Below are 27,490 nucleotides of genomic sequence, written 5' to 3'. Positions count from 1 at the left end.
TGGCCCATTGGCCTGTTTTCTATATCTCGAAGCTGATAGGGGCTCCCTGAAGTGATCCCAATTCGTCGGTGACGTCCGACGTACATCTCCGTTCCCTCCTTCAGGGAACGAGGGTTACCATACGTAACCGAGACGTTCTCCCAAAATTCTGTAATTTACTCATTCTCATGTTGTTCTAAACCCATAGGACTTTTGAACATATTTTTTATATTCTTTGAATCCACACTGAAAATTTTGTTTAAAACATTATGTATTTAACTCAGCATCCATAACATACAGAATTGAGGTACAGTATACTTTATTTGGCAATTGATGCCAAAAATACAGGAATCAAAGATACAGGAATTTTTTCATTGTCACATTACTCATAAGTCAAGAGGTCAGTGTGCTGCTAGTAATAATAGAGAATCTTAGCTGGACACAGTCTGTTTAGAAACACTTTTATGTGAGGTTTCATATTTTTTTCTTTTTAGTTTCTTCCATCAGAATAAATTGCTGTTATCCAACCCATCAGCTGCTCAGAAGTTATTTCACCAGGAGGGCCAGATGTCACCATTGTACTATGAATAAGAAATGAAAAACTTTTTCGTTGGTTCAATAAAAATGCGTCACATTTTTAAATGTATATTGTTCTGCAAATTTCAATTTATGTATATTTAACTAAAATTCAAAGAAATAAGACATTAAAAATATTTTATACCTGGATGCTGTAAAATGTGGCTGTCCATTCAGTCAACTCATCTTCATTCTCACAGCACAGATACCTTAAAGAAAAAAGATCCAGAGACAAAGTAAGGTGAGCAGGGACATTAATTTAATAGAATTTAAATGTTCAAGGATGTAACCAACTAGTAAAATAAACTGTCTAACTAGTCAACTAGTAAAGTCATTGTCTATGACAGGGGTCTCCAAACTCGGTCCTGGAGAGCCACTGTCCTGCAGAGTTTAGCTCCAACCCCAAATAAACACACCTGAAGCTAATCAGTGTCTTACAAGGCCCTAGTAAAACACAAATTAACTGGTTCAGGTGTGTTTAATTGGGGGTTGGAGCTAAACTCTGCAGGGCAGTGGCCCTCCAGGACCGAGTTTGGAGACCCCTGGTCTATGATAACAAAACAAGTCAGAACAAGGATGTCCAATAAAATGAATATTTCCTGTCATATGTAAAACTATATATTATATATGATGTTCTTACTGAGAATGAATACATTGTTACAAGGCTGCAAGGATTGGGACAATGAGGGAAACAAAGGGTCTTGTCACAAATATACTAGGGGAGAGCGGGGCACCACCTAACGCTTTTTCACGACTTTCTCAGTTTGTGTAAATCCACTTGGGGTTCAGAGTATTTATTTTTTCCCACATTAACTGCACACGTCTAGTACAATTATGTGGTTTTGTTTCATTAATAGGCCTACAGTGCAGGAACGTCGTTAGGCCTATTTTAGGGGGGCTGAAGCTACCCCAAAATGTTCCTAAGCCCCCCTAAATGATAATAAGAACAACATTTGATTTATCAATAACCGTATCCTCATTCATATTTAGACACAACAAATTATATATATCCAGCTACAAAAAAAATAGCCGAAAAGTCGGAAGTTGGACAGAAGTAGCCTAACAAAGAGTCGTGCTATCAAGATGATGCACCGCGTCTCGTTGCATTGGTGTGAACTGTGGCAGCTTTCAGAGCGTTGCAGACCGGAGTGCTACTGCAATTTATGCTGCCTTCACGTGCTATCGGAAATTTGATCATTTCGACTTCTGAAGTCGTGATTACGAGCTCATTGCATTCAAGTTTCAGAATGTGGGGGCGTTCAAGTGCCATTTTTACCTCGGAAACTCGTATTTACGATAATACCGATAGCACGTGAAGGCAGCATAACTGCCCGGAGTATTCATCTGGTCTCATCGTTACCAAGGTTATAACCGTTAACGAAAATGAACGAAAACTAGGTGGGTTGTCGTTAACTGAAATAAAAATAAAAACGAGGCATTACAAAAAAACGATAACTAACCAAATCTGTAATGTGTGTTTGGCAAAACTAAAATAAAATTATAGATTAAATGTACTTAGTTTTCGTCTTTATCAATGTCTTTCATAGAGCAAATAACGTTCAGATGCATTTCCGTTCCCTCACGCTCTCTCTCTCACATAAACGCGCGCCACACACACACACACACACACACACAAGAGAACGAGTATTCGATGTTGAAAGCAAGTTCGCGAAAGGTTGGTATCTCGTGAACACCTTTACACAATCACACATTAAAAAGTGGTATAAAAATATTTTTAATTCAGAATATAATTTTGTCAGTGTGTTAATGTCGACCCGAGAAGCGATTGCTACTTTAGAAAGTGAACTAGTCGCAAGTTTGAGGTAAAATGCACTTGGGTTGTCGATGTCAAAACACTATAGAAGCTGTGATTCAAATATTAAATAATGTTATGTCATTAGGCTATTGTATATAGGGTAAATTTAGTATAGGGTGTGAAAATTGTACAGCTGTGGTATTTGTAGCCTTAGGTTTAGCTCAATTTAGGTTTAGCTGTAGGCTATATATGTATTTTAGCTCAAAAATGGGTTGAATAGGCCTACATGCGGTTCTGTGTAATTAAATAGCATTATGTGGACAACTTATCTTATATAGAGAGGAATAGTATGCTATTACTTTATCATACATTTACATGAGCAGACAGATAGCATTTAAGTCATTGCTTATTAACTCATAAGTGTAGCTCTAGATGTGAGTGCAAAGATTTTGCAAATGCAAAGTTTGTGACGTTGTCACACAGAGGCGTTGTGTGTAAACATTAGGGATGCCACAATTCTCAATATAATATTGAACCGTTCGGTACGGCATTCACGGTTCAATACGCGCTTGTGAATTGCGTTTTTTTCGGTTTCGCATTTAATTAATTATTTTTCTACAAATTCTATAATTTGCCTCCATCCCAATACTGAACAACGCGACATACATTCACATCACACGTTAGTGGTAGAGTTATACTCACGGAACACTACAGTTATTCACAATCATGAAAGTTCATTATTTGCATGCGTTTTAAAGCCTTGCCGGTTTCATTCGCGTGCGCGGTTTTAACATGCGCTTTTCAGAGCGCGCGCACTAAAAGCCTGTCAAACACGTGAATACTGAACTAAGTAGTCGTCTTACTGCGTTAATACTGTCAAATACACACAAGGTTAACATAAACACAGTCGGTTATGTCTAAAGTGAAAGTAAAATCGCAATCGTGTCTGTATATTAGATGTGTAGCGGTCTTAAACTGACAGCAGCGCAGACAGTGAACACGCGGTCCTTAAAGGGACAGTTCACCTATAAAATTATGTCATTATTTACTCACTCTAATATTGTTTCAAACCTGTATTCATTTCTCGATGACAGAATTTTCAGTTTTGAGTGAAATATCCCTTTAATGTTAATACAACAACAAAAGAGAGAAAATCACTCACTGCTCTTGACTGAAAAACTAATACAGTAGCTAATCAGTGTATATTTTATAGTGAAGTCTATGTAGTGTTTTATTTTTACATTAATTCATTCATTTCATACTTAAATGCTGCTGTACAGCTCTGAGCTGCCAGTGTAAATCTTTATATATATTTATTGTATATTATCTAATACACTAGGAATGTGTATAAGGGTTTTTTTAAAGTAAAGTTTTAAGTTTAAGTAAGGTTTTTCAATTATTTTAAGTAAAATAAAGAGTATTGCAATTAAAAAATAGTCTTTTTTCTCTTTAACCTCTTGCGGTTCCTGTCGCCTTAGAATAGAATAACAAAAAATGTATGTGACAAGCCATCAGAACCGAACCGAACCGAAAACCGTGGGTAAAAACCGAGGTATGTATTGAACCGTGGACTAACTGTATTGTTGCATCCCTAGTAAACATGATGGTTATTGTAGTTCCAGACTAAATGTGAGCATTTATTTATCTCACTTGCACAATAAAGATTCTGTACTTCTCAAAATGAATAAAATCAGTCAAATGCAAAATCAGAATACTATGCAAACCTCCAATAATTAAATGTTAAATAAAACAACTATTTTTATGCATAATCTACCTTTATATTTAATTTACCAATGTCTTGCTGCTGACCTTTGATGATGAAAATTACTAGATTTTTTGTTTTTATTGGTAAAACTTTTTTCTCCTGCATCCTATTCTACCATTATCCAGAATGGAAGCACAGCAGAGCTGCGCCCTCTACTGTTCATGCGAGAATTTGCATTTTTACCATTTTTATTATTTCAATTTTGGTATGAAGAGGTCTTTACCGTTGCACAAAAATATAACTTTTTTGTTATAAAAAACAAAACAAAAACAAGCCCAGCCCAGGTGAGAAAAAGTAATGCAAAAGTAACGTAACGCATTACTTTTCTTAAAAAGTAACTCAATTAGTTACTTTTTAAGGGAGTAACGCAATATTGTAATGCATTACTTTTCAAAGTAACTTTCCCCAACACTGGTTACAACTAACCCCCGTTGTGCCCCGCGCTTCCCTAGTCCTATTTCATTAATGGAATTACAGAATTAAAGGGATTTAAAATACATTTAAAAAACAAGTAATGTATTTAAACTATTTGCAAATATATTTTTTTAACTGAAATACCTTTGATTAGTCATTTTAAAGGGGTCATGAACTGAGAAATCATATTTTCTTTGAGCTTTTGGCGTATAAGAGGTTATCATACTAATCTTACTATAAAAACAATCCTGTAAGTTTTAGAACTGAAAAAAACCCATCTTTTATTGTCACCAAGCCCAGCGAATTACTCATTGTGGAATGTGCCTATATAGATATGTGAAAGACTGCCTCTGCAGAAGATCAACAAGCCTACATCATCATTGCAGCCCACACACTGGTGTGTTAGTGAGATGACGAGGAAAGAAGAGGATCAGGATGGACTACAAATAACATTACCTTCCATAGGATCCTAATGCTAGGAATGTGGTTATTATTATTTATTTTTTTAACAATGACAATGTCTTTGTTGATCATTATTTATTTGTATGCGATACATTTCACTGTGGATTCTTTGGTAAATCAGTTGCAATTTTGGTGCAGGCTTTGCAAAGAAAAGACTTTTACGATATGGACTCGACAGTAATGCCACAACATTTAAGTAATGCTGCATTCATGAGCTCTGTGATCGGCTACAATGCTCATTACAACAACCTTTCATGCCACGATCTAAATATAATGCCATATAACTAAATATAATTGCTACAAATACAAAAATTTTCACGATCATGTTTGAGAAATGTTTGAGGTCCATATGTAACTGAATGTTCAAGATTGAGGAAGACTAAATGTAAAATATTAAGAATCTGCCATTTACATATTAATGCCCACGGTAGTTACAGCCCTGTTTGATGTACATAGTCTAACCCTACAGACTCACCACTGTTGCTTGTCATGAATCAGCATAAGTCCCCATCTGTAAAGAGAATAAAAGAAATTACTACACACCACAAATTGCATCTCAGTTAATGAGTTAATGGTATAGGGGTATTCCTTTAATATAGTTATACAGGGATGAAAAATCATGAGGGGTGAAAAATGTGAAACAATTGTCTTTTGTGTTCAGCAGAACAAAAAAATTCATACAGGTTTGAAACTAAATGATGACAGAATTTTCATTTCCCTTTAAGCCATGTCTGTGATCCTGGGCAGTACTAATTTACAGATACACTCAGTAAGTTTCACTGGCTCTTATTCTCATTCTTACCAGAGACTTTGATTAAAGAAATATGCCATTTAATTTTGGGGGGTTACAAATGTATACAGTTATATCTAGGTTCAAATGTAATAGAATATAACTGAAAACATTATCTATATTTGTGTTTTACATTTTGAAGTAAACTTGAGGAAATTCTAAGGAGATTACGTCAGGCTGTGTAAGTGATTGAGACATTAAGTCTTTTGTCTCTATGCATTTACTGACTATTTACCATGACAAGTTTAGAGCAATACTGCCTGAGTGATTGGATTAGCATCTATGCATTTGAATGGCACTGTTATGCTGATTGAATCTGGACGAGAGACACAGTTATGTAGGGTGTGTCCTTTTTACCTATACAACATTTGCATTGTATTGTTCAGAGTGTCCCCTCCTCTGCTGTATAACCCCTCCCCCTTTGGAATGTATATAACCTATCAGGTATACTGTTAAATTAGACTGTTTTCGGACGACCTGCAGCACAGAGAGTTCTCATTAAAAGAATCACTTCTGTTTGATCCCGACGTCTCCTGGTCTCTACTTCAAGAAACAACAGAAGTTCACAACACACACCATGATATGTACTGTATATCATGGTGTGGTAAACCATGTGATATGATATATTATTAAATAATAATATTTAGAATAACATTGCATAACCTCATTGTATTTTTCACTGGCTTTTTTAAGCACTCACATTAGGGTGTATTCTCTTTTTAGATTTACGTAACCAATTTAGCAGAAGTTAACATCCAGATTCATGTTTATTTTTACTGTATATAGAATAATGTAATTATGTCTGGGGAAAAAACGAGTATATTTATTGAGAAACTAATTTGCCTCACATTTGCTGAATTTGTAATAGCAAACGTCTCGGTTACGTATGGTAACCCTCGTTCCCTGAAGGAGGGAACGGAGACGTACGGCGGACGTACCGACGAATTGGGATCACTTCAGGGAGCCCCTATCAGCTTCGAGATATAGAGAACAGGCCAATGGGCCATTGGCGTGCGAGATTTGCATCTCGCGCTCCGCCCCGCGGGTATAAACAGGAAGCGAGAGCGAATGCACGCTGTTTTTCACTGAGGAGCCGAACTTAGTGGCTCAACCTGCAGTGATGGTACAGCAACTGTGGCGACGGGACGTACGTCTCCGTTCCCTCCTTCAGGGAACGAGGGTTACCATACGTAAACGAGACGTTCCCATTCAGTCGGTCACGTTCGACGTACGTCGGACGTACCGACGAATTGGGATCCCCTATGGAAAACGCCACAGTTACTACCACTTCCAGCGCCCAGCGATGAGCCCCTCAGACCCCGATCTGATGCGGGCGGGAAAGTTCACGCAGGGAGAGTCCAAGCTGCTGTTCCGCAAGACCCATTCAGCTGACTGTATTGGATAACGCTGGGAAAGCGTGCCTGTGAAGGCAGCTGCGGAAGCCACATCATGCCCAGAGGGAGTTAACATGTGGAGAATACACGTATGGGCTGGCCGTGGGCAGCACAACATACGGAAGTCCCAGGGGTGGCCCCGGCCAATTCGTGGAGGGGGACAACACGTACCTGGGACGGCAGAGGACACTCTGCCGAGGGAAAGACACGGGCTCGCCGTAGGGAGCCGTACCGTGGAAGAATACACACATGGGACCGCCGTGGGGGTCACTACATATGGAACCCAGCCTAACACAAGTTCCACCAATGCATACGAGTGTTAGACCTGGCGTCGAACGCTCCGCCACGTCCGACTGCCACGGGTTGCGGAGGACTCAACAGGGTTCGCCGATCCGGGGAACTCGACTGGAGCAGAATAAGCGCACGCATCTGTCTACCATAGGGGAGGGAATGGCGCAGCAAGCCGACACTAGAACGGGCACGTCGGTGTTACTGACTATGGGAAGTGAGCACACAGGAAGAAACCGGCTCTACACGGAGGCTATAGAATCTAGCGAACGTGTTAGGTGTCGCCCAGCCCGCAGCTCTACAAATATCTGTCAGCGAGGCGCCACGAGCCAGCGCCCAGGAAGAGGCAACACCCCTAGTGGAGTGGGCTCTTAACCCGAGCGGGCAGGGCACGTCTTGGGACTAATAAGCCAAGACGATGGCATCCACTATCCAGTGGGCCATCCTCTGCTTGGAGACAGCCTTTCCCTTCTGCTGTCCTCCGTAACAGACGAAGAGCTGCTCTGAGGTCCTGAAGCTTTGCGTTCTATCCACGTAAGTCCGGAGAGCACGGACGGGACAGAGAAAAGCTAGGGCTGGGTCTGCCTCCTCCGAAGGCAGCGCTTGCAGGCTCACCACTTGGTCCCGGAAGGGAGTAGTGGGAACCTTGGGCACATATCCAGGCCGGGGTCTCATGATCACATGAGAGTTACCGGGCCCGAATTCCAGGCACGATTCGTCAACCGAAAATGCCTGCAGGTCCCCTACCCTCTTGATGGAGGCCAACGCAGTCAGGAGTATTGTCTTTAACGACAGAATTTTCAACTCAGCTGACTGCAGAGGCTCAAAGGGTTCTCTCTGCAGTGCAGTTAGCACCAGAGTTAAGTCCCAAGAGGGTATGGAGGGAGGACGAGGCGGATTTAACCTCCTCGCCCCCCTAAGGAACCTGTTGACCAGATCGTGCTTACCTAGAGATTTTCCATCTACTAGCTCATGATTAGCGGCGATAGCGGCAACATAGACTTTGAGGGTGGAGGGAGACAGCCTTCGCTCCAACCCATCTTGTAGAAAGGCAAGCACAGATCCGATCGAACATCTTCGGGGGTCTTCTCGGCGAGAAGAGCACCAATCGACGAACAGGTTCCACTTCAACGCATAGAGGCGCCTCGTAGGGGGGCTCTAGCGGAAGTGATGGTGTCAACTACCGCTTGCGGTAGGTCACCTAGAACCTCTGCGTCCCGTCCAGGGACCAGACATGGAATTTCCAGAGGTCTGGACGCAGGTTCCATAGGGTGCCCCGTCTCTGAGTCAGGAGGTCCTTCCTCAGAGGAATGGGCCAGGGAGGTGCTGTCGCAAGGAGCACTAGTTCCGGGAACCAAGTCCGGTTGGGCCAATATAGAGCGACCAACAGGACTTGCTCCTCGTCCTCCCTGACTTTGCACAGTGTCTGCGCAAGAAGGCTCACTGGGGGAAACGCATACTTGCGTTCTTCCCGGGGCCAGCTGTGGGCCAGGGCATCCGACCCGAGGGTTCCCTCGGTCAAGGAATAAAACCACTGACAGTGGGTCGTCTCTGGGGTGGCAAACAGGTCTACCTGTGCGGCCCCGAAACGACTCCAGATTAGCTGGACCGCCTGGGGATGGAGTCGCCATTCTCCCGGAAGCACCGGCTGACGTGACAGCTCGTCGGCTGAACGATTGAGCAGGCCCGGAATGTGAATGGCACGAAGCAACCTCAGATGCTTCTGACTCCATAAGGGGAGATGGCGGGCGAGTTGTGATATGCGACGAGATAGTAGACCACCCTGTTTTTTGACGTACGCAACGGTCGCAGTGTTGTCTGTACGGACCAGAACGTGCTTGCCTCTGAGCGGAACTTTGAAGCGGCTGAGTGCAAGACGAACTGCTAACAACTCAAGGCAATTGATATGCCATTGCAGTTGAGGCCCCGTCCACAGACCCGAAACTGCAAGCCCGTTGTACGTGGCACCCCAACCCGTGGATGAGGCATCCGTGGAGACAACGGAGTGCCTGGACACTTGTTCTAGGGGAACTCCCGCCCGTAGAAACAAAGGGTCCGACCATGGGCCGAAGGTTTGGCGGCACCTCGGAGTCACTTGGACACGGAGGGAACCGCTGTGCCACGCCCGTCTCGGGACTCGATCGTGTAGCCAGCGTTGAAGCGGTCTCATATGAAGCAATCCGAGCGGCGTTACTGCGGCTGCGGATGCCATATGCCCCAGGAGCCTCTGAAAATGTTTCAGTGGTACCGCTGTCCTGCCTTTGAACGAATTCAAGCAGTTCAACACTGACTGGACGCGCTCCTCGGTGAGGCGCGCTGTCATGGCGACCGAGTCTATCTCCATACCGAGAAAAGAGATCCTCTGTGTGGGACAGAGTTTGCTCTTCTCCCAGTTGACCCGAAGTCCCAACTGGCTGAGGTGACTGAGCACCTTGTCCCTGTGTTCGCACAACTGCTCTCACGACTGGGCAAGGATCAGCCAGTCGTCGAGGTAGTTGAGAATGCGAACACCATGCTCTCTCATGGGGGCAATGGCCACCTCCGCAACCTTCGTAAAGACGCGGGCGACAAGGACAGGCCGAAGGGCAAGACGCGGTACTGACATGCCCGTCCCTCGAACGCGAATCGCAGAAAGGGCCGGTCGAGGGGAAACGAGAATGAAAGTACGCGTCCTTCAGGTCGATCGCTGCAAACCAATCTTGGGGACGGACGCACCTGAAGATGTGCTTCTGCGTTAGCATTCTGAACGGCAGCCTGTGAAGGGACCGGTTCAAGAATCGCAGGTCCAAGACCGGCCATAACCCGCCGCCTTTCTTGGGTACAATGAAGTACGGGCTGTAGAACCCGGACCTCATATCGGCTGGAGGGACCGGCTCCATCGCGTCCTTCGCCAGTAGGACTGCGATATCCGCCCGGAGCACGGGGGCGTTCTCCTTCGCTACTGGGAAGTGAACGCCCCCAAACTTAGGGGGATGCCTGGCGAACTGAATCGCATAGCCGAGTCTGATGGTACGGCCCCGAAACGGGCTGGGAAGCTCTAGCCAGGCTTCCAGACACCGAGCAAGGGGATTAACCACAGACGTACCCGCAGCGGGGCAGCGACGCGGAATGCAGGGATCCGACTCGGACGGCATGGAGGGGCCCGAAGTGGGATCTGAGTGTGCTGTGCAACACTTACCTGCATCCGCGGAGGGGGCGTGCGAGTGTGGGGAGGCCGCTTGAGTGCGTTCCCACAGCCGGCGCCCCCTGCTAGCGAAGGGAGAGGCATCTGAGGGTGGCGAGGCATGGGAGCGTCGACCACCGCCAAGCGCGCTCCCAAATGAAGGAGGGGCTGAGCGTGGCAAGGCTTTGTGGCGTTGCGCACGGTCTGCCTCACCTCCTTCCGGGGAACAAGAGTGGCGAGGCATAGCGTCGCGCACTGTTGTCCACGCACCGCTGAGAAGAGGGGAATGAGAGTGGCGAGGCTTTGTAGCGTCACACACTGCCATTCTCGCCCTCTTGTGGGGAGGGGAATGAAAGCGGCGAGGCTCTGTAGCGTCACACGCTGCCATTCCTGAACTCCCGAGACCCAGAGGTATTGGAACTGCTCTTTTTTTTTTTTTTTTTGGGTACCACTGGCTGTTTTTAACATCAGTGGCAGAACAGAATTACTAATGGTTTTCCACCCGGCCCTCCTCCGGGGAAGAACAGTTCCAGACCAAATCCGGGTCAATTGTGTCTCTGGACCAGGGTGGACATCGTCTAGCCAAGGGCCAGCGCTGTGCGCAGGTCAACCTCAGCTCAGAACTACCCTCGTGCACTAAGCAGGGCGGAGGTGGCCTGCCAGTGGCACTGCCACCCCACCGATGAGGGTAGTGAGAGAGAGGAAAACTTTATACAGATTATGGCCCTATTGGTGTTCCATATTTTGGCACCAATAGTTCCACAATGCCAAAGCCTTCCAATGCACATCCGAAAAAAGGCAAGGGGCAGGCAAGGCGATTTACGCGTTGCACTATGCCTCAGCCATCCGGGAAAGCATGGCTGTCAAGTATGAATCTGATTCAGCACGAGCGCCCACTATTACGGTGGGAATCTCAGCATCATCTTCATTTTCAACACATAACAGCCCTCTCTCCGATGCAGCGATTGACGTCTGTCCTCTGCTAGAGCCCCAAATGAAATGCTAGGTCCCCTTTCAAGGACCAGCAATCCCATCTATAAGCTACCAGCAGACACGTGAGACAGTGGGCGTGGCCGTGAGACGGCACAGGGCGCGCTGAACACTCAAGCCCTTATGAAAAAGGCAAGACGAACAGCGCGCCGACGTGGCTTTACTCTCATGAGAGAGCACAGACCACCCACGAACACAGTCTCAACATGCTTGCGATGTGATAGAGGAGTGAGGGGCCCACAGAGATGTACGCGGCGGGGAAGCCTCACTGTAATCCTCAGGCCACCCAGGCTTATCAGCCAAAATAGTCCCCCCTCTGGTGCACCAGAAAAGAGACTAGATCGGGGTATAAGCGAAGGGACTCAACCCCGTTTGAGGCATCATAGTCTCGACCGCGCATTGGAGGCGCCGAGTGACACGCGCAGAGTTGCCGTGGCAACCCGCGCTGTCACCCGGCAGCCAGACGGCACACGGCGCGCTGAACACTCAAACCCTCACGCGGAAGGTGAGATGACCAGCGCGTCGACGTGATCCCGTTCCCCTGAGAGAACATGGATCACCCACGACACAGTCTCAACATGTTTATGCGAGAGGGATCGTGGCCGTCAGGACAGGAAACAACCGCATCCAGAAACGCACGAGTGGAATGACGTCTTGAAAAAGACGCAGTGTCACACCCGTGTTGCTCTTTTGTGAGGAAACGCTCTTTAAACGGTGCTGAAGCACTCAGGGGAAGACCGCGGCAACACACAGGTGGTAAGTGCAGTCCTGTGGTGCACTCACTGAAACAAACGCCCTCACCAAACCGACAGTTGCTGTGAGAACAGCAGTTTGTTATGCTGATGCAGCGGTGAACATGTGGTCGCGCTGATTGTGCCTTTTCGCCAACACAGAGCGTCCTTTTCGTTCTCTGGAGCATCTCTCTTGCAGATAGGCTCTCTTTTAGAAAAGCAGTCTTGCTTCATCAACGCCGTTCGGCTCCGAAGTGAATGACAGCGTGCATTCGCTCTCGCTTCCTGTTTATACCCGCGGCGCGGGGCGGAGCGCGAGATGCAGATCTCGCACGCCAATGGCCCATTGGCCTGTTCTCTATATCTGGAAGCTGATAGGGGCTCCCTGAAGTGATCCCAATTCGTCGGTACGTCCGACGTACGTCGAACGTGACCGACTGAATGGGAACTACTCTTACTTTTATTTACTATATCTTTACATAGCAGAAATAGTAAGTGTAGTATGCTAGTATGCGGTTCCGTTGTTCATCAAAACCTGCTGCAAAATCTGCTTATAAGTTAGATAAGCTCTGGAGTAGATGTTGTGTTTAGGTGCTCTCGGTTCATTACGGGGTGGGTGGATGCAGTTTGCTCCGGCAACCATGATAGAGCTTGAACTCTTTGGCAGGATATTCCCTCTCGCACTGAGAACCCTGAAAGAACAGAAGCCATCAGAGATTAAAGATCGATTAATTCTCTTCTCTTTAGTTTTTCACTCATGCAGTCTGCCAGTGTATTGCTTTAAATATGTTTATAAATATTCATACTGTATGGTTACACACCAGTGGCATTGTTTAGATGTTTACACACACCTGTAGTTCCTTGTGCAGTCTGAAGGTGTTGCCAGAAAGCTCACAATGACGAAGGTGGAAGTTTCTGCTACTTTCGCTTTTAACCTCACAAACACGCAATGGCCCACTTTTACACAGATCGCCTTTATTCTCTGCACGCACACACATACACACACAAATTAGCAAACAACTATTGCACTGCTCCTAAAACAACTTAAGCTATGTTAATGCACTAGGCTATTATTCAGGGTGTAGTTTATTGTAGTTGCTTATTCACTTAATTGTTGTGCATTCTTTATTGCACCATAGTATGTACACTACGCTACCACTCAAAAGTTAGGACACAGACTAGAAAAAAAAAAGTTTATTGTGACCGTATTAATATTTTGAGCAAAATGCGTATGGCTAAATATATGGAAGTTGAGCCAAAATATGAATTTCTTTACTAAATTAAAATGTATACATAAAAAGCATCTCAGAAGCTGCAATATCAAATAGTTTTAATTTATTTAATATTTCTGAATGCAAACAGATAAATTAACATTGTAAACGAGAATTGAAATGTGTATTTTTCAATATTTCTGGATTATCTTGTGATTGGAATACCTTCTGATCATGTATGATGAATACAATTGATTTTTTTAAAGACACTACGCACTGGTGTTTGTGTGACAAGACATACCCAGGTACCTCATGATGCTGATGATGTACTGATTCCTCTTAATCAGCAGGTGGCAGTGACTACCAAGTGAGAAATAGAGTGGCAGCACTCTTTCCTGGTAATGCAGTGTTCTCTCTATTATAAAATAAAGTAAAACCCCACTCATCAAAAAATACATTCAACCCACTGAATTTCTTCTGATCTGTCATGGGAAGCCCACATTAAGTACATTATTTCAAAGGTGCATCCTAGAATCTACTATCTCTGTGTTGCTAAAAAAAAGCGGGTCTCACTTGTGATGTTCTAATGCAAATATATTTGACTTTTATACGACCAGTTCTTGAGTACACTAGTCCAGTATGGGGTGGACTACCTAAAGGTCTCTCTCCGTTCAAAAACGTTGCTGTCGGATAATAGTGATTCCCACTTCTACTCTGCCATCACTGAGCAAGAGGCACGATGGGGCCACTTAACGTACTTTTACTAAATGACTCAAGGACAGTTCATCACCACTGCACTGCTTCTTGTCTGTGGCTCCAACACCTATTTATTTTGTTTTTTTCCTTCTGTGTATACGTGTTGTCCTACCTCACAAAAATGTCATTATTTTACTTGACTTGGTGTTTTTTATTTGTTTTAAATCAGACACATAAGGTTGTCTTGAGTATGTGTTATGTTTGACACATTTCAGGGTTTTGTTCTGCAATATCCTGCCCTGTCAAACTTTAAATAAAACTAACAACAATTACAAAGTCATTCAGAGTCATGTTCAAAAGAGAAAGCTCCCATATTAAAGGGGTGGTAAAACACATTCTTTTGAAGGCTTGACTGTGTTTGTGGGGTGCACTGTAACATGTGTTCATGCTTCGTTTAAAAAAAAATTGCCTTATTTTTCATATATTTGACCTTTATTCTACACTGCTCTGTCCCTCCTTGTAAAACGGTCTGATGCTTTCCGGGTTGTATGAAGCCAGTCCCTCAAAAATACGCGATGGGCTCAGATTGGTTAGCTGGCCCAGTGTGTTGTGATTCGCTAAACGCCTAGTGCACGTATGTCGGAAACGTCACGCCCCTTACCTTTATCGGAGGCTGTGCTTTGGTCAGTGTTAGAAACAACGGCGTCAATAAAACCATACCAATCTGAGCCCGAATCAGACCCAGAACATTTGAGTGAAGATGATCGAGCAGAACCTGTTCAGTCCTCAAGAGTAAAGACTGCGGATCTATAATGATCGCTACTGAATGGCACTTTAACTTTTGTTTTTTTAGAACGATTATAGCCAAATATCTGTCACAAGAACTAACCCAAAACAAACACTAAGCACTGGCTTTAACTAGTAAGTTAGCCAAATCACACACAGAACCATGTTTAGCATGCCTGTAGATAAACAATACATAAAAGCTCTAATCAAAGAATCATTTACACTAATGCCAGGTTCGCTGTTGAGATTTTAACGTTAGTGTTTGTAACGATAGGTGTTCGTCGGATAACGTTAAGTATGAATGAGCATTTAACAGACTGGTTTGCAGAACAGCGTTGTCATCTGTTTACTTCCTTGCTACAACCTATTACAGGAAAACACATCGATGAAAAATAAATCAGACTTACAGGTTGTGGCCCGTGAACAGCTTCTGTTTGTAAATCCAGCTTTCAGGACAAGCCGTTGTGCATATCCTGTATTGAACTCGCGAAGTTTGTGGAAGTTTGTGTTGTCCTCCGTGAAATGTGCAGCGCGCGTCATGCATCCACGCACCGGCAGTGTTTTTTTCACGTAGCTGACGTTGTGCAAATCTGGCATTGAAATCGCGAAGACGGTGGATGTTCTCCTCCGTGGATGTGCTGCAGGGAGCCCCGCGCGCGCCTGATTCCCCGCTGACTCAAACACACGTGCATATAACATGTTTTATGTTAAACGCTCTGCAACGCACCCCCGTCCCTATGAAGGCTGAACAGAGCAAGTACCCCAGACCTGCAATCCGGATGAAAATAACAGCGTTTCCTCGGCATCGCGGCAACAACACTCCAGCCTACTATACCACAACAGCGCCGCGATACAAAATGGCCTCACCCCCCCTTATTTAATATTCTCGGAGGAGGGGTTTATGTAAATATTGAGCCTGTTGATGTCACCAACCCTGGAGGAATGTGTGTAGTCGCCTACTGGCCGTTTGCTGTAGTTCTTAGAAACTGATTTCTTTAAAAGCAAATATCTCCCTTTGCTTTAAACTTTGAACGTTGTAACTTTGCAGATGTTGTTTATGCTCAAGCAGCAACATTACACGCTAGCTAAAGTTAGAATAGTGAAATCATGGTTTACCACCCCTTTAATGAAGCATATTTTGTTTTGTTACTACAGAATATTAGATAAAAGTTAAACAACAACTATGATGTTAAAACACACTTTTAATTTAAACCAAGATTGTTGGAGGAATTAAAGCTTTTTTTCATTGTTCCCTATAGCACTGGACCAAAAGCAGACAATTGTTTGTTGGGCTGTTTCGTGGCCAAGTTTATCTAGATTAATTTAGGTTTAATATTTGTATTTTAAACCAATATGTGTTGCCTCTTAACATAGAACTAAAGCAGTAAACTAAAGCAAGTAAATCGAATCATCATAGGATCAAATCTCACCCATGTCCTCTTTCTCTAGAATCTCATAGCAGCTCCAGAACTCTTCATTGGCTTTCTGAATTCCTTTAAGCTCCAGAACCACAGAAACCAACTTGAATGCTGTCATATCCGCTGCAACCTAACACATACAGTATACACAAAGAAAAAGTCTACACTGATCTTAAACAAACTGAGATGTAGTCCACACACGTCATGTACATAATTACATCAATTTAAGTTAAGATTAAATGTCCACCTGAACGAGAACCTCTGCACCCTCCTCTCTCTTCTCCAGGTAAACAGCACAAATGGTGCTGGATGGAGTTCGATTCAAGGTCCTCTGAAATATAATCAAGTCAGCAATTCATTTCAAAGTATCAATGATTTCAAATAATGTTAAATATTTATTAAATAATTTATCAAAGACTTTATTCAGTAACACACAATCAAATCAACATGTCCTGTGAATTCTGACCTGGGACTTGTGTTTATTCAGGATGACAGACGTCATGTTTAGCTGCCTCTGAAGGTCAGACTCTGAGACCTGTGACAGAAGCTTCATCTCAGTCATCATTCTTCATTTGATTAACAGCATGTTCTAAATATTCTTTATTAATATTTCATTCATAAGTGCACCAGTTGATCTCTATGTCAGTGTGTGAATCAAAATTCAATATACATTTAAAACCACACTGCGTAACTTTTGGCCCTCTAGCAGTTGAAAAATAAAACTGCATACATTTTGTGAGATGTGCTCATCCACGTGGATGAATGTGATTCGAGGCACCGTTGTACACTTGGATACAGGACATCTTGTCAGAACGAATGGACAAAATAATGTGTTTTTTGTTTGTTTGTTTTTTAACCGGTGATTCCCTGAAGGTTTGCCATTTTTAATGATCGATGGTTGAATTTTCTTGTTTGTTGTGAGCTTCTTTTCTCTGTGTCCAGACATGATGTGACATGCATGGGTGAATGACGCATGTATGGAATTTCCCGCAAAATCGGTCCTGACAAGTCTAAAATTTAAATAATTATTATAAGCATATCAAAGTATTTTAGGGTAAAGAAATAGTTTAGATTTGTTCTATATTTTGTTATTTTAAAAAAAAGTTACATAATGTAGCTTTGAACTGAGTACAATAATAAAGGAATTAACAATCATCAATGTAACTAGCTAATGCGATAAGTACCAACATCAAGACACTCACATTAAAAATGCTGCAGTAGTTTTGGATCAATTCCTCCACCACCTGAGATGCTGTGGCATCTATTCCATCTGTCTGAAAAAGTGTTGGACCGAATACGATACCAAGGTTTCGTGAAGTCATCTGATTCTCATCAGACAGGTGCTGAACACTGACAAAGCAGATATTTCATGGTCAACGGTCAAGTTCTTGGATGTACTACTAACAATAACTACATATCCAACTACATTCCTTATTATCAATTCAAATCAACCAGTCACAGAAATGTATTTAATAAAGCAGAGTAAACACTCCTATCTAGTCTTAGGGATGCTTAGACATTACCAGAAAGAAAACTACTGTTTTATAGTGATTTGGTTAGTACTTTGTAGCTTTTAGACAGCTGAGCAGGTCACATATCAATATAACATACCAAACCAGATGGTGTATGAGGACTCTGAGTGTTTCTCTGTTAACTTCTGGGAGGTTTGAGAGGAGAATCTGGTATCTATGAATCTTCTCACTTCTGTCCTCCAGGGCTGCAGAGTGTTAAAGAAAAAATACATGCTTACAGTAGTGTTGGGCTACTCCCACTTTCTAAGCAGTATTAAACATCTCGTCAAACATCACTCAAATTTTTATTCACCTGCAGCTCTGAGCCAGCTATCGCTGTTCTCTTGTCCATTAAACACTCCGTCTTTGACCTCCCTGAGAAATCGTTTTAGCGCGTTAGCCACATCATCCACAGAATACTCGGACTCACACCACATTACACTCCGTGCATCATTTTGAAACTTCTCCAGCAGTTTGGTCACATGAGAATTAACACCACTCTTTCGATAGATTCCTGATGACAACAGTCCTGAAATAAATAAATGTGACATTATGATTGTGTTTTGCATATACAAAGTCTTGGCATTTATTTGAGGAATTCCTTTTATTATATTAGACATTCCTTTTTGGAATGTGATTTACTTGGTGGCAGCATGAAGAAAAATAATTATATATTTTTTTAAATAATTATCTAGTTGAGTACGCTTTACTTAAAATTTAAAGTCACCATGAATTCAATGAGAATTCATATGAGATAGCAGATACCACAAACCATTATGATTGTCCGATGGACAAAACCAAGCCCTGCCCAACATTTTTTATTGTTCAAGAAGCCGGTCCACTCGAATATACATCACAATAAGGAAGAAAAGACAAACACAGCTTCTGTTTCATGTCGACTTGAATAGATAAAGACCAATAGACTAGTGTATCTCAACCCTTTTGACTTCAAGGCTCCCCCACTCACAATGTCTACCAATTAAATACTTAACAGAGCTGAACATAACTAGAACGATGTTTTTGTTGTTTTAGCTTATTTTGTCATATTTTAAATAATTTTAAGTCATCTTAAAGCCTCCTTAGACGTTTGTTGAGGTCCCGTAGTGGGCCCCGGCCCCCTGGTGGAGAATAGACTGAATGAGCCAATCAGCTGCCTGACCAGTAAATTAAATGAATCAAAAGGCTGGCTGTCCTAACAACCACCCAGAACACCACTGTAACCTCATATAGTAGCAGCATTCTTAAAAAACACTCAGAACCCCTTAGCAACTTCATAGCAACATTCTTGCAACAACAACAGCAGTGTAGCATTGTGGCTCTCTCAGATTTACTTCAAAAAAAATGTTCTTTAACAAAATGTTTGTGCTTTCTTTGGTAATGTGAATGTGTGTTTGTATACCGTAACGTGTTACATGGTCCAGGCAGCGGTCAATAGTCACAGGGGCACCCAGGTCAGTGAGTTGCTGTTGGGATAGCAGCTGATCTCCAGCACCGGATTTCTGCTGAATGTAGGTCTGCCAGCCCGCAAAATGAGGCCTGCGGTCAGCCAGCAAATGCAGGGGTCCACCCCGCCACACCATCACCATAGAGCCAGAACTGTCAGAGAGAGCTACGTACACACACGCATTCATATATATATACCAGCATTTTTAATGTGAGTCTGTCTTGAATGTTTGTACTTATCGCATTAGTTAAATATAGTAAATATACATAAACATTTTCATTTTGTCTCAGATCGGCACATGATTGTGTGGGTGTGCTGTAACTCACTGAGTGTGACCAGCTTGCGCAGGTCAATTGTTTGTACGCTGTCTTCCAATAAGACATGCAGTTTGAAGCCGCTCAGGCAAAACCAACCAATGCCATGGCTGCCCTCGGTGCAACGCAGACGACCCAGACGATCACAGGTTCCACACAAATCAAACAGTACAGGAGGCAGCACAGCCTAAATAAGAAGGACGTGGTGCAGTTTATTTGTCTCCTCTGCCAATATATTAGAATGTAAGAGAAACATTTGATTTCATGATGATATTTGCATAATATAAAAGCAGCTTTACAGAACGATGCATGGAAGGCTGCAAGAAAGTAGAGATGAACATTTAGAAATAAAATAAAAACTATTATAGTCTTAAAATGTAATTTATTCCTGTGATCGAATGAATCATGTCCTATTATTACTTAATGTTGGAATGATTTTTCAGGATTCTTTGATAAATGGGAAAATTTTAATTTTGTAACATCATTAATGTGTTTACATATTATTAAAAATAATAATATGCTTAATTTATATAGCGCCTTTCCCAGGCTCAAGGACGCTTAACAAGCAGTAAAAGAGTCGATTCACATAATCATAAACAGTCATTTCATATAGTTAATAATCATTTAGATGGACGGTAGACATTTGCCCAATCCGGGAATAGAAATGAGATGCAGTTGCAAATCATAGTACAATTACGAACTGAAAACAGAGATACAGCACATAATTATTAAGTAAACAAGTGAAACATAAAACATAAATATTGAGAGAAAAACAGCTGTTAGCATAGGGTAAGGAGTACTATCCTAGGTAAGGGATAGTTCACCCAAACATAAAAATTCCATAAGCATTTGCTCGCCCTCAAGTTGTTCCAAACCTGTATGAATCTCTTTCTTCTGCTGAACTCAAAAAAAGATATTTTAAAGACTATGGATAGGCAAACAGTGGTTACCCATATTCAATGGGCCCCATTAACTTCCAAAGTACGGGGGAAAAATACAATGGAAGTCAATGGGCTCTGTCTGGTTTCAGACATTCTTAAGAATATCTTCTTTTGTGTTCAGCAGAAGAAAGAAATTCATACAGGTATGGAACAACTTGGGGGTGAGTAAATGATGACAGAATTTTACATTTGGGGTCAACTATCCCTTTCATTTATTGTGCCCATGCTGAATAAATGTATTAATATAATTTAAATAAAAAAGCACCTCTTTTTGGTCCCAAATCTAAAGCTCATGTTTGTCTTCACAATATGGTATCTTCAAACGAGAGGGTAAAAAAACCAACCCTATATATATATATATATATATATATATATATATATATATATATATATATATATATATATATATATATATATATATATATATATATATATATTTATATATATATTTGACTTCCATAGTATTTTCCCCCCCGTACTTTGGAAGTTAATGGGGCCCATTGAATATGGGTAACCACTGTTTGGCTATCCATAGTCTTAAAATATCTTCTATATATATACTTTTATTTTTATTTTTATAATAAGTAAATAAAAAAGTTGATCACCATGGCAATAGCCCGAATCCAATTCTTGGCAATGCTGCCATCATCAGATCCAAACAGGTAGACTCTCCCCTCCTCAGAGTACAGCTCAAAGGTGTGCTCACAGCTGCCAGCCAATTAGAGAGGACATGATAAATATGGTGCACAAAGGGATTCGTGTGGTAAAAGCAAATTCAATTAAGGTTAGAAGGTCATATTTTTATTACCCATGTTTCCCTGGGCTGTTGACAGAGAGGCAGATGATTTCACTGGTCTTCATGCCACCACACTTGCTGTGACTGTGTTCATTCTTAAAGTAGCTAAACATTCCATCACTAAGACAACACCAACGATGAGAGAAGTCTACAATATTCACCACAAGCGATTCATACACACACACACACACACACACACACACACAATAAAACATTTGTAGATTACTAAAGCCTAAAAATCCTACAGTAGGTTATTACATTTGAAAATTTCCTAAAACAATATGAAGGTTAATATAATTTAAATGTAACTATAAACATTAATTCATGACTTTTCATGGTATGATTTTAGTCTCATTTTAGAAGTCAAGAACATCCTCACAAACACACTTTATATCATTGAGATTCACTAGTCAGTCATCAAACAGCAATTTACTAAACCGAATGAAACTATGAGGGATCCACACACCTGCTTTGGTTTTATGGTCTGTGATTGGCCGAGCTGATGAGGCGGTCTTAAAAAGGTAGCCAGAATGGGATCGAATGGACACATCTTTAACCACTGGCGTAAAAGACTCTGATAGAGAACAAAACAAGGTGAGTTTCGACATAAAAGCTAAACCCATGAAACTTCTGAACTTGTGTACCTAAACACAGTGTATCTTATACGTTGGGGTTTTGTGTGCATTTGTGCACCTGAGATCAAGTTCTGCATAAGTAGCTCTGCTTGTACTGTTTGGCTACTACGTTTGGCCAGAGACAGTGGAGAAGGGAATTCTGGGATACCAGTGTAGCAGTTGATATCCGCCCCACAATTCAACAGTGACAGAGTCTCCAACAAATCAGCAAACTGCACCGCTGAACACAGAGCCTAAGAAACAGAAAAACCAAACATGAGAGAGGAGAACATTCATGTGATGTGTAATTTAGTGTCATTTATTTGGCATTTAGATCTAATAGACTAACTTTATTGAGCGCCTCCTGTTGGCCAAAGAGTATGTGGTATTTGCGATATTTTCCATTTTTGTATTTTGCTGTTATGTGTTGGAGACGTTGCTCGCTGTTAGCGCTCGTACAGAGACTTTCACTCGGGGGAATATTCGCTCCCCAGAACTGATTTGCTTTGCCGTTACCCAGCAGCAGAAAAACCTGGCAACGCAAAATGAGATTATCAGACATTATCCAGAAAGAGAAAGGCACAATTGCAACTGCAAAGCATGAATATAACTCATATAACAGCATATAGACTGGATGCATCACATTCATTGTACCCTAATGAGGTCATCAGTCCACACTCGTTCATCCAGCTTCAGACTGCGAACCTTTGACACGTTCTGGCCCAGGCTTCTGTGTACACCTGTTATCACACAAATGTGTACGCATTTATGAGCTGACATATACATTATGAGTATGACATATACACATAGAGCTGCTGTCATTGGTTAATAGTTGTGTAAGTGTTTGTGGGTACCTGCACAGTTTTCACACAGCAGAACACACAGGTTGATTGACGCCCACTCTGGCATCGAAGAGCTGCAGTCCGCACACAAACGGTTTGCTGGCACACGCCAAATGCTCTCACACAGTCCATCACAGGACAGAGAGCGACTCACGCACTCATTGAGTATCTCGCACCATTTCTGCTTCTCACTCTCTGAATCCACCACAAAACTACAAACAGAGAGAGAGAAGCATACAAATTAAATTAAAGCAGAATTTTAATTGATATAGTGAGTTTACGGTTTCATCAATGAGCTTAGTCAAGTAAAAACTACTACAATAGCATATAATTAATAAGTAATAAGTAAAATAATACTGTTGAACGTTTTGTGTGCAAAAAGTAAAAAAAACGTTGCAGTGTTTACCTGAATGCCCTGTACGGAGTGGTGAGTGTGAAAGAGCGCTTGTTTTCTCCGTCTCTCACATTGGCCATTCGCATGTCTATGTCAGTGATGCCTACACCCTGAAAATATTCCTATATGCAAAACGCAAACATATAACTAATCTATCAAATAAACTCCCCCAAAACACTTAGAAAGACAATTATTCACATTCAGACTCACACCTCATGGCTCTTAAAGAGGAACAATTTGTCCCTGCTGATAAGTGTGTAGACTTTGGTGCGTGGTGACAACATCTCCATGTGGCCCTCGAAACAAATATTCACACTTCCGTTCTTAAAGAACAGATTCCGGGGCTCCAGACTATCTTTGCGATCACTCAGAATCTTTTCAATGCAACACACCCAGTCATTTCTTTCCTCTGTGAAAATACACACACAATATAAATGTATGAAAATCATTCACAGCCTGAATGTAAAAACAAAGGTGTGTCATAGACATTCTATAAGGTGGTCAAGAGAACATTGATAAATACGCACGAGTGCTTTCTGCTCGAAACAGGAAAGTCCGGCTCTGACTGTGGAGCTCAAATCGCAAATCTCCAACACTGACCACCTTATCGACAGACCTCAGAGAAACCATCCTTTTAGAGTACACCTCCTGTCACACAGAGAGAGAAACTCCTCAACACCCTGTATTACAGTTGAGTCTAGTTTATTGTCATTCCATTCAAAGTGCAACGAAATGTTGGTTCACAGGGTTTGCAAACAGCACAATAAAGGCACACATGAAAAGTGCTATACACAATGAAAAAATACAAAAACAAAAGGGATCAGGGATACTTTAATTTAAATTTAATTCCCCTTATTTTTACAATTAATTTACCTTTGGCCTCATCTATTGCTTACCAAGTACGTTTTTAAAAACAATTCATATTGTACATTATAATGTGTTGGTGCTTAAATTCAGCTGGAGTATTTAAAATGATATTTTAGTTGATAGTATTTTTTTATTAGTTAAACAAAACAGTATAATCTTAATATTATCCATTAATTTTCAGATAATCAGTATCATTATTATTTGGATTATTATCTCAGAGTGAGTGTATAACTTGTAATATGCCTATAAATATCTATTTGGTTTTTTTGTTCTTTTTTACAGTCGGACTCTGTCTGAACACTATACAGTAAGTGCAATTGATGGACTTTCTAAATTCCAGAAACATTTAAATCAAGATTTAATCTTTGTGACCTAAACCAAAAGGCAGAAATACATTCCAGCTTTCATACCCTCTTGTTTTTAGTGTGTCTCATGATTTAGTAATGATCATCATCCTCTCTCACCATTCCAATCATTTTCTGGTTTATCATTTTTGTACAGTAAATACTTAACTTCCTTGAAGTAAATCAAACAAGGCAGGACTTTTTATAGTCATTTTGGAAGGAAAGGAAAGAGTCTGGTGAATGAGGAAATCTATAATCTGAATGGAAGGATCTTGATGTTTTTCAAGCATATCCCTTCATGATTTCCAGGAGGATATGGTAAAGTATTTACCCACAAGATTACAGAATGGATGTATGGATAGAGACTTGAATTTATTTTACCTTGATGTTGTGAAAATATCTCAAATATTCTGAATCCAGCTGCACCCATCGACGTTGGTAAATCTTGCCACTGAATTACAAACACAAATATTATAAAACACTTATAAAATTAATATAATAATTATAAATATAAATAAATCCACAGGATTTCAGAAAAGAGGCTTAGTTATCAAGTCGTAAAAGGCACATAAGTCACATAAGTCTTACCCTTTCGGAGGAGTTTTTTCCAGCCAGCCAGCTTTAACAATCTGACGGAACTCCTCTGAGAATTCAGGAAAGTCTGTACATCGGATATCAATACTGTCCTCACTAAAATAAACAAATGCTGTATTAATACAATAGAATAAATCTAATTTCTTTTCCACTGAAGGCTCACGTAAACACAAAACAAAATAACACTATCCACATAACATTAAAATGTTATATGCGCTTCAAACACACACCGCTCTCTCTGAGTGACTGTCTCTTTTTTATCCTCTTCAACTTTCAGGTTGATGAAACACTTCTGCATGTCTCGCAGTAGATCCTCCTGCTGGAAGACAAACATGATAATTATAAATAGAAAAACCATTGTTTAAAAGTTTGGGGTCAGTAAGAATATGAAAATACTTTTATTCAGCAAGGATGCATTAAGTTGATCAAAAGTGACATGAAAAACTTTAATCATTTTAAATAAATAAAAAATTATATTTATTTCAAATAAATGTTGTTCTTTTGACATTCTACTGATCGAAGAATCCTAAGAAAAAAGTGACATGAAAGACAAATCGTTTTACAAAAAAAATTATATTTCGAATAAATGCTGTTCTTTTGACGTTCTATTGATCGAAGAATCCTAAAAAAATTGTATCACGGTTTCCACAATAAAACATTAAGCAATACAACATGTTTTCAACATTGATGATAATAATAATAAATATTTCTTGAACAACACCAAATCAGCATATTAGAATGATTTCTGGATCATGTGACACTGAAGACTGAAGTAATGATGCTAAAAATTAACCTTTTCCATCACATGAATAAATAATATTTTAAAATAGATTCAAATATTTCACAATATTACTGTATTTTTGATGAGAATAAGACACTTTCTCCAAAAACATTTAAAAATCTTACCAGCACCAAACTTTTGAACTGTAGTGTATATTCAGCAAGATATTTGTGGTAGAACAGAAAATGTATCAGACAAAAACTAAAAATGTACTAGGCTATATGAAGCACATTTTTGCTTGATGGAGTGTGAATGTTACATTTTCTCTAACATACAGGCCCAATAGAACGGCTATTTAACCAGCGGTCTCATAGACACCAAATACACACATACACAGACACACAATTTACCTTCAAAGCCATGTTCTGGGAATGTGATGTGTGTACCTTTGAAGGACACAGAACACATGAATAGATTAATTATCAAAATGAGTCAATAAACAAAACAAAAACAACAATAAAGAACAAAAAATAACATGTGTTTTTTACGTTGTAATGAGGAAATGTTGAATCTGGAGAATGCTTAGCATACTGTATGATCTATATTCCTTATCCTCCTATCAACCCTGATGCAAGGCTATCTACATTAATTACAGAAATACAAAAGAATCTCTTCCGCCTCAACCCAATTTACTGTAACACACACAATGAAGCCACCAAACCTGATGCACAGCATTTTTAAAAGCTCCCCAGCTCAGACATTTAGAAACATACAACCTTTGAAAGATATCAGAAGTAACATTATAACAATAGTCCTTTCAGTGCACACAATAATGCTCTTCTTCGCTGTGGTTAAGTATGGGAAGTAAGCTCAGATTGGTGTTCTTCATGAAACCCAGATAATAACTAAAAAAAATTCAGTCCATTCCTCTTGTGCGCAAAAACACACATTAAAAAGCACAGACACAAATACTCAGAAACTGAGGTCATAACTAAAACAATTGACCTACAACTGTTTACAAAATTGCACACATGCGTATGCTGATGTGAATTTTAGAGGAAAAAATGGGAGTTTAATATCAGATATATTGGTCAGATAATATCACAGAGTAATAACATTTTATAAATGTAACTTTTTAGCTACTTAAGAGGGTTTAAGAAACACTTTGTAAAACGCGCACACAAAAACAACACATCTTATTAAAAATCTTATTTTTAATCATTACTGTCATTATTGTCAACTATCATTCCTTGTTATTGCTATAAAATTGTGCTACAGTTTAGGATGTTAGTAGCTAACAGAGAAGAGCATAAGTTAGCCTACCTGTGCGCAGCCAAATCTGTGCCAAGCCCTACTGCATACAAGGCATTTATAAACAGACGCGCGCATAGAGCGCATAGAGCTCTATTATTTTGAAAATGAGGAAGTTATGACTCGGTGACACAGAGAGCCATTTCTGCAATTCCTCAGAGAACTATATCAAATCTAAGAGTGCTTTCGATCCTGTAAATTCAGCTAACGTTAAAAATCTCAACATTTGTTGGCCAGACTCGTTGCTTTTTTAAACAGGAGGAAGCTTGTAAAATTTTAATTTCTGAAAGTTATTTTTTTTAATCTATGAAACACGTGTGGTAAGAGCACAACGTTGGATAAGCTACTTCTGAAGACAGATGGATCCTGACTCTTGCT

At 41.0% G+C, this 27,490-nt stretch overlaps 1 protein-coding gene across 2 annotated transcripts; it reads right to left on the bottom strand.

The window, feature by feature from the left end:
- Positions 1-240: 240 nt before the first annotated feature.
- arap1a (ArfGAP with RhoGAP domain, ankyrin repeat and PH domain 1a) lies at positions 241-27,178 on the bottom strand. 2 transcript variants are annotated; one of them, XR_013816295.1, is made up of 29 exons: positions 27,125-27,178; positions 26,212-26,247; positions 25,311-25,399; positions 25,075-25,176; positions 24,868-24,937; positions 23,803-23,923; positions 23,488-23,684; positions 23,288-23,397; positions 22,894-23,093; positions 22,694-22,779; positions 22,389-22,571; positions 22,119-22,293; positions 21,892-21,999; positions 21,438-21,573; positions 21,235-21,337; positions 19,701-19,875; positions 19,330-19,539; positions 18,244-18,459; positions 18,031-18,136; positions 17,622-17,769; positions 16,886-16,954; positions 16,667-16,750; positions 16,432-16,549; positions 13,829-13,934; positions 13,160-13,290; positions 12,918-13,000; positions 5,428-5,463; positions 701-764; positions 241-560 (listed from the first exon to the last, which is right to left on the bottom strand). XR_013816295.1 is itself a non-coding variant. In XM_079814272.1 (29 exons), the coding sequence occupies exons 2-29, from the start codon at positions 26,221-26,223 to the stop codon at positions 531-533; spliced, it is 3,276 nt and encodes a 1,091-aa protein (XP_079670398.1). In that variant the 5' UTR covers positions 26,224-26,247; positions 27,125-27,178; the 3' UTR covers positions 241-530. The 2 variants fall into 2 exon arrangements, 1 of the variants encoding a protein (XP_079670398.1); XM_079814272.1 differs by having other exon boundaries at positions 13,821-13,934.
- Positions 27,179-27,490: the final 312 nt, after the last annotated feature.

The sequence above is a fragment of the Gobio gobio genome, assembly GCF_949357685.1.
Source record: "Gobio gobio genome assembly, chromosome: 4".
Taxonomy (NCBI): domain Eukaryota; kingdom Metazoa; phylum Chordata; class Actinopteri; order Cypriniformes; family Gobionidae; genus Gobio; species Gobio gobio.
The sequence above is the reverse complement of the archived record's forward strand: the minus strand, read 5'-3'. Positions and strand labels throughout refer to the sequence as shown.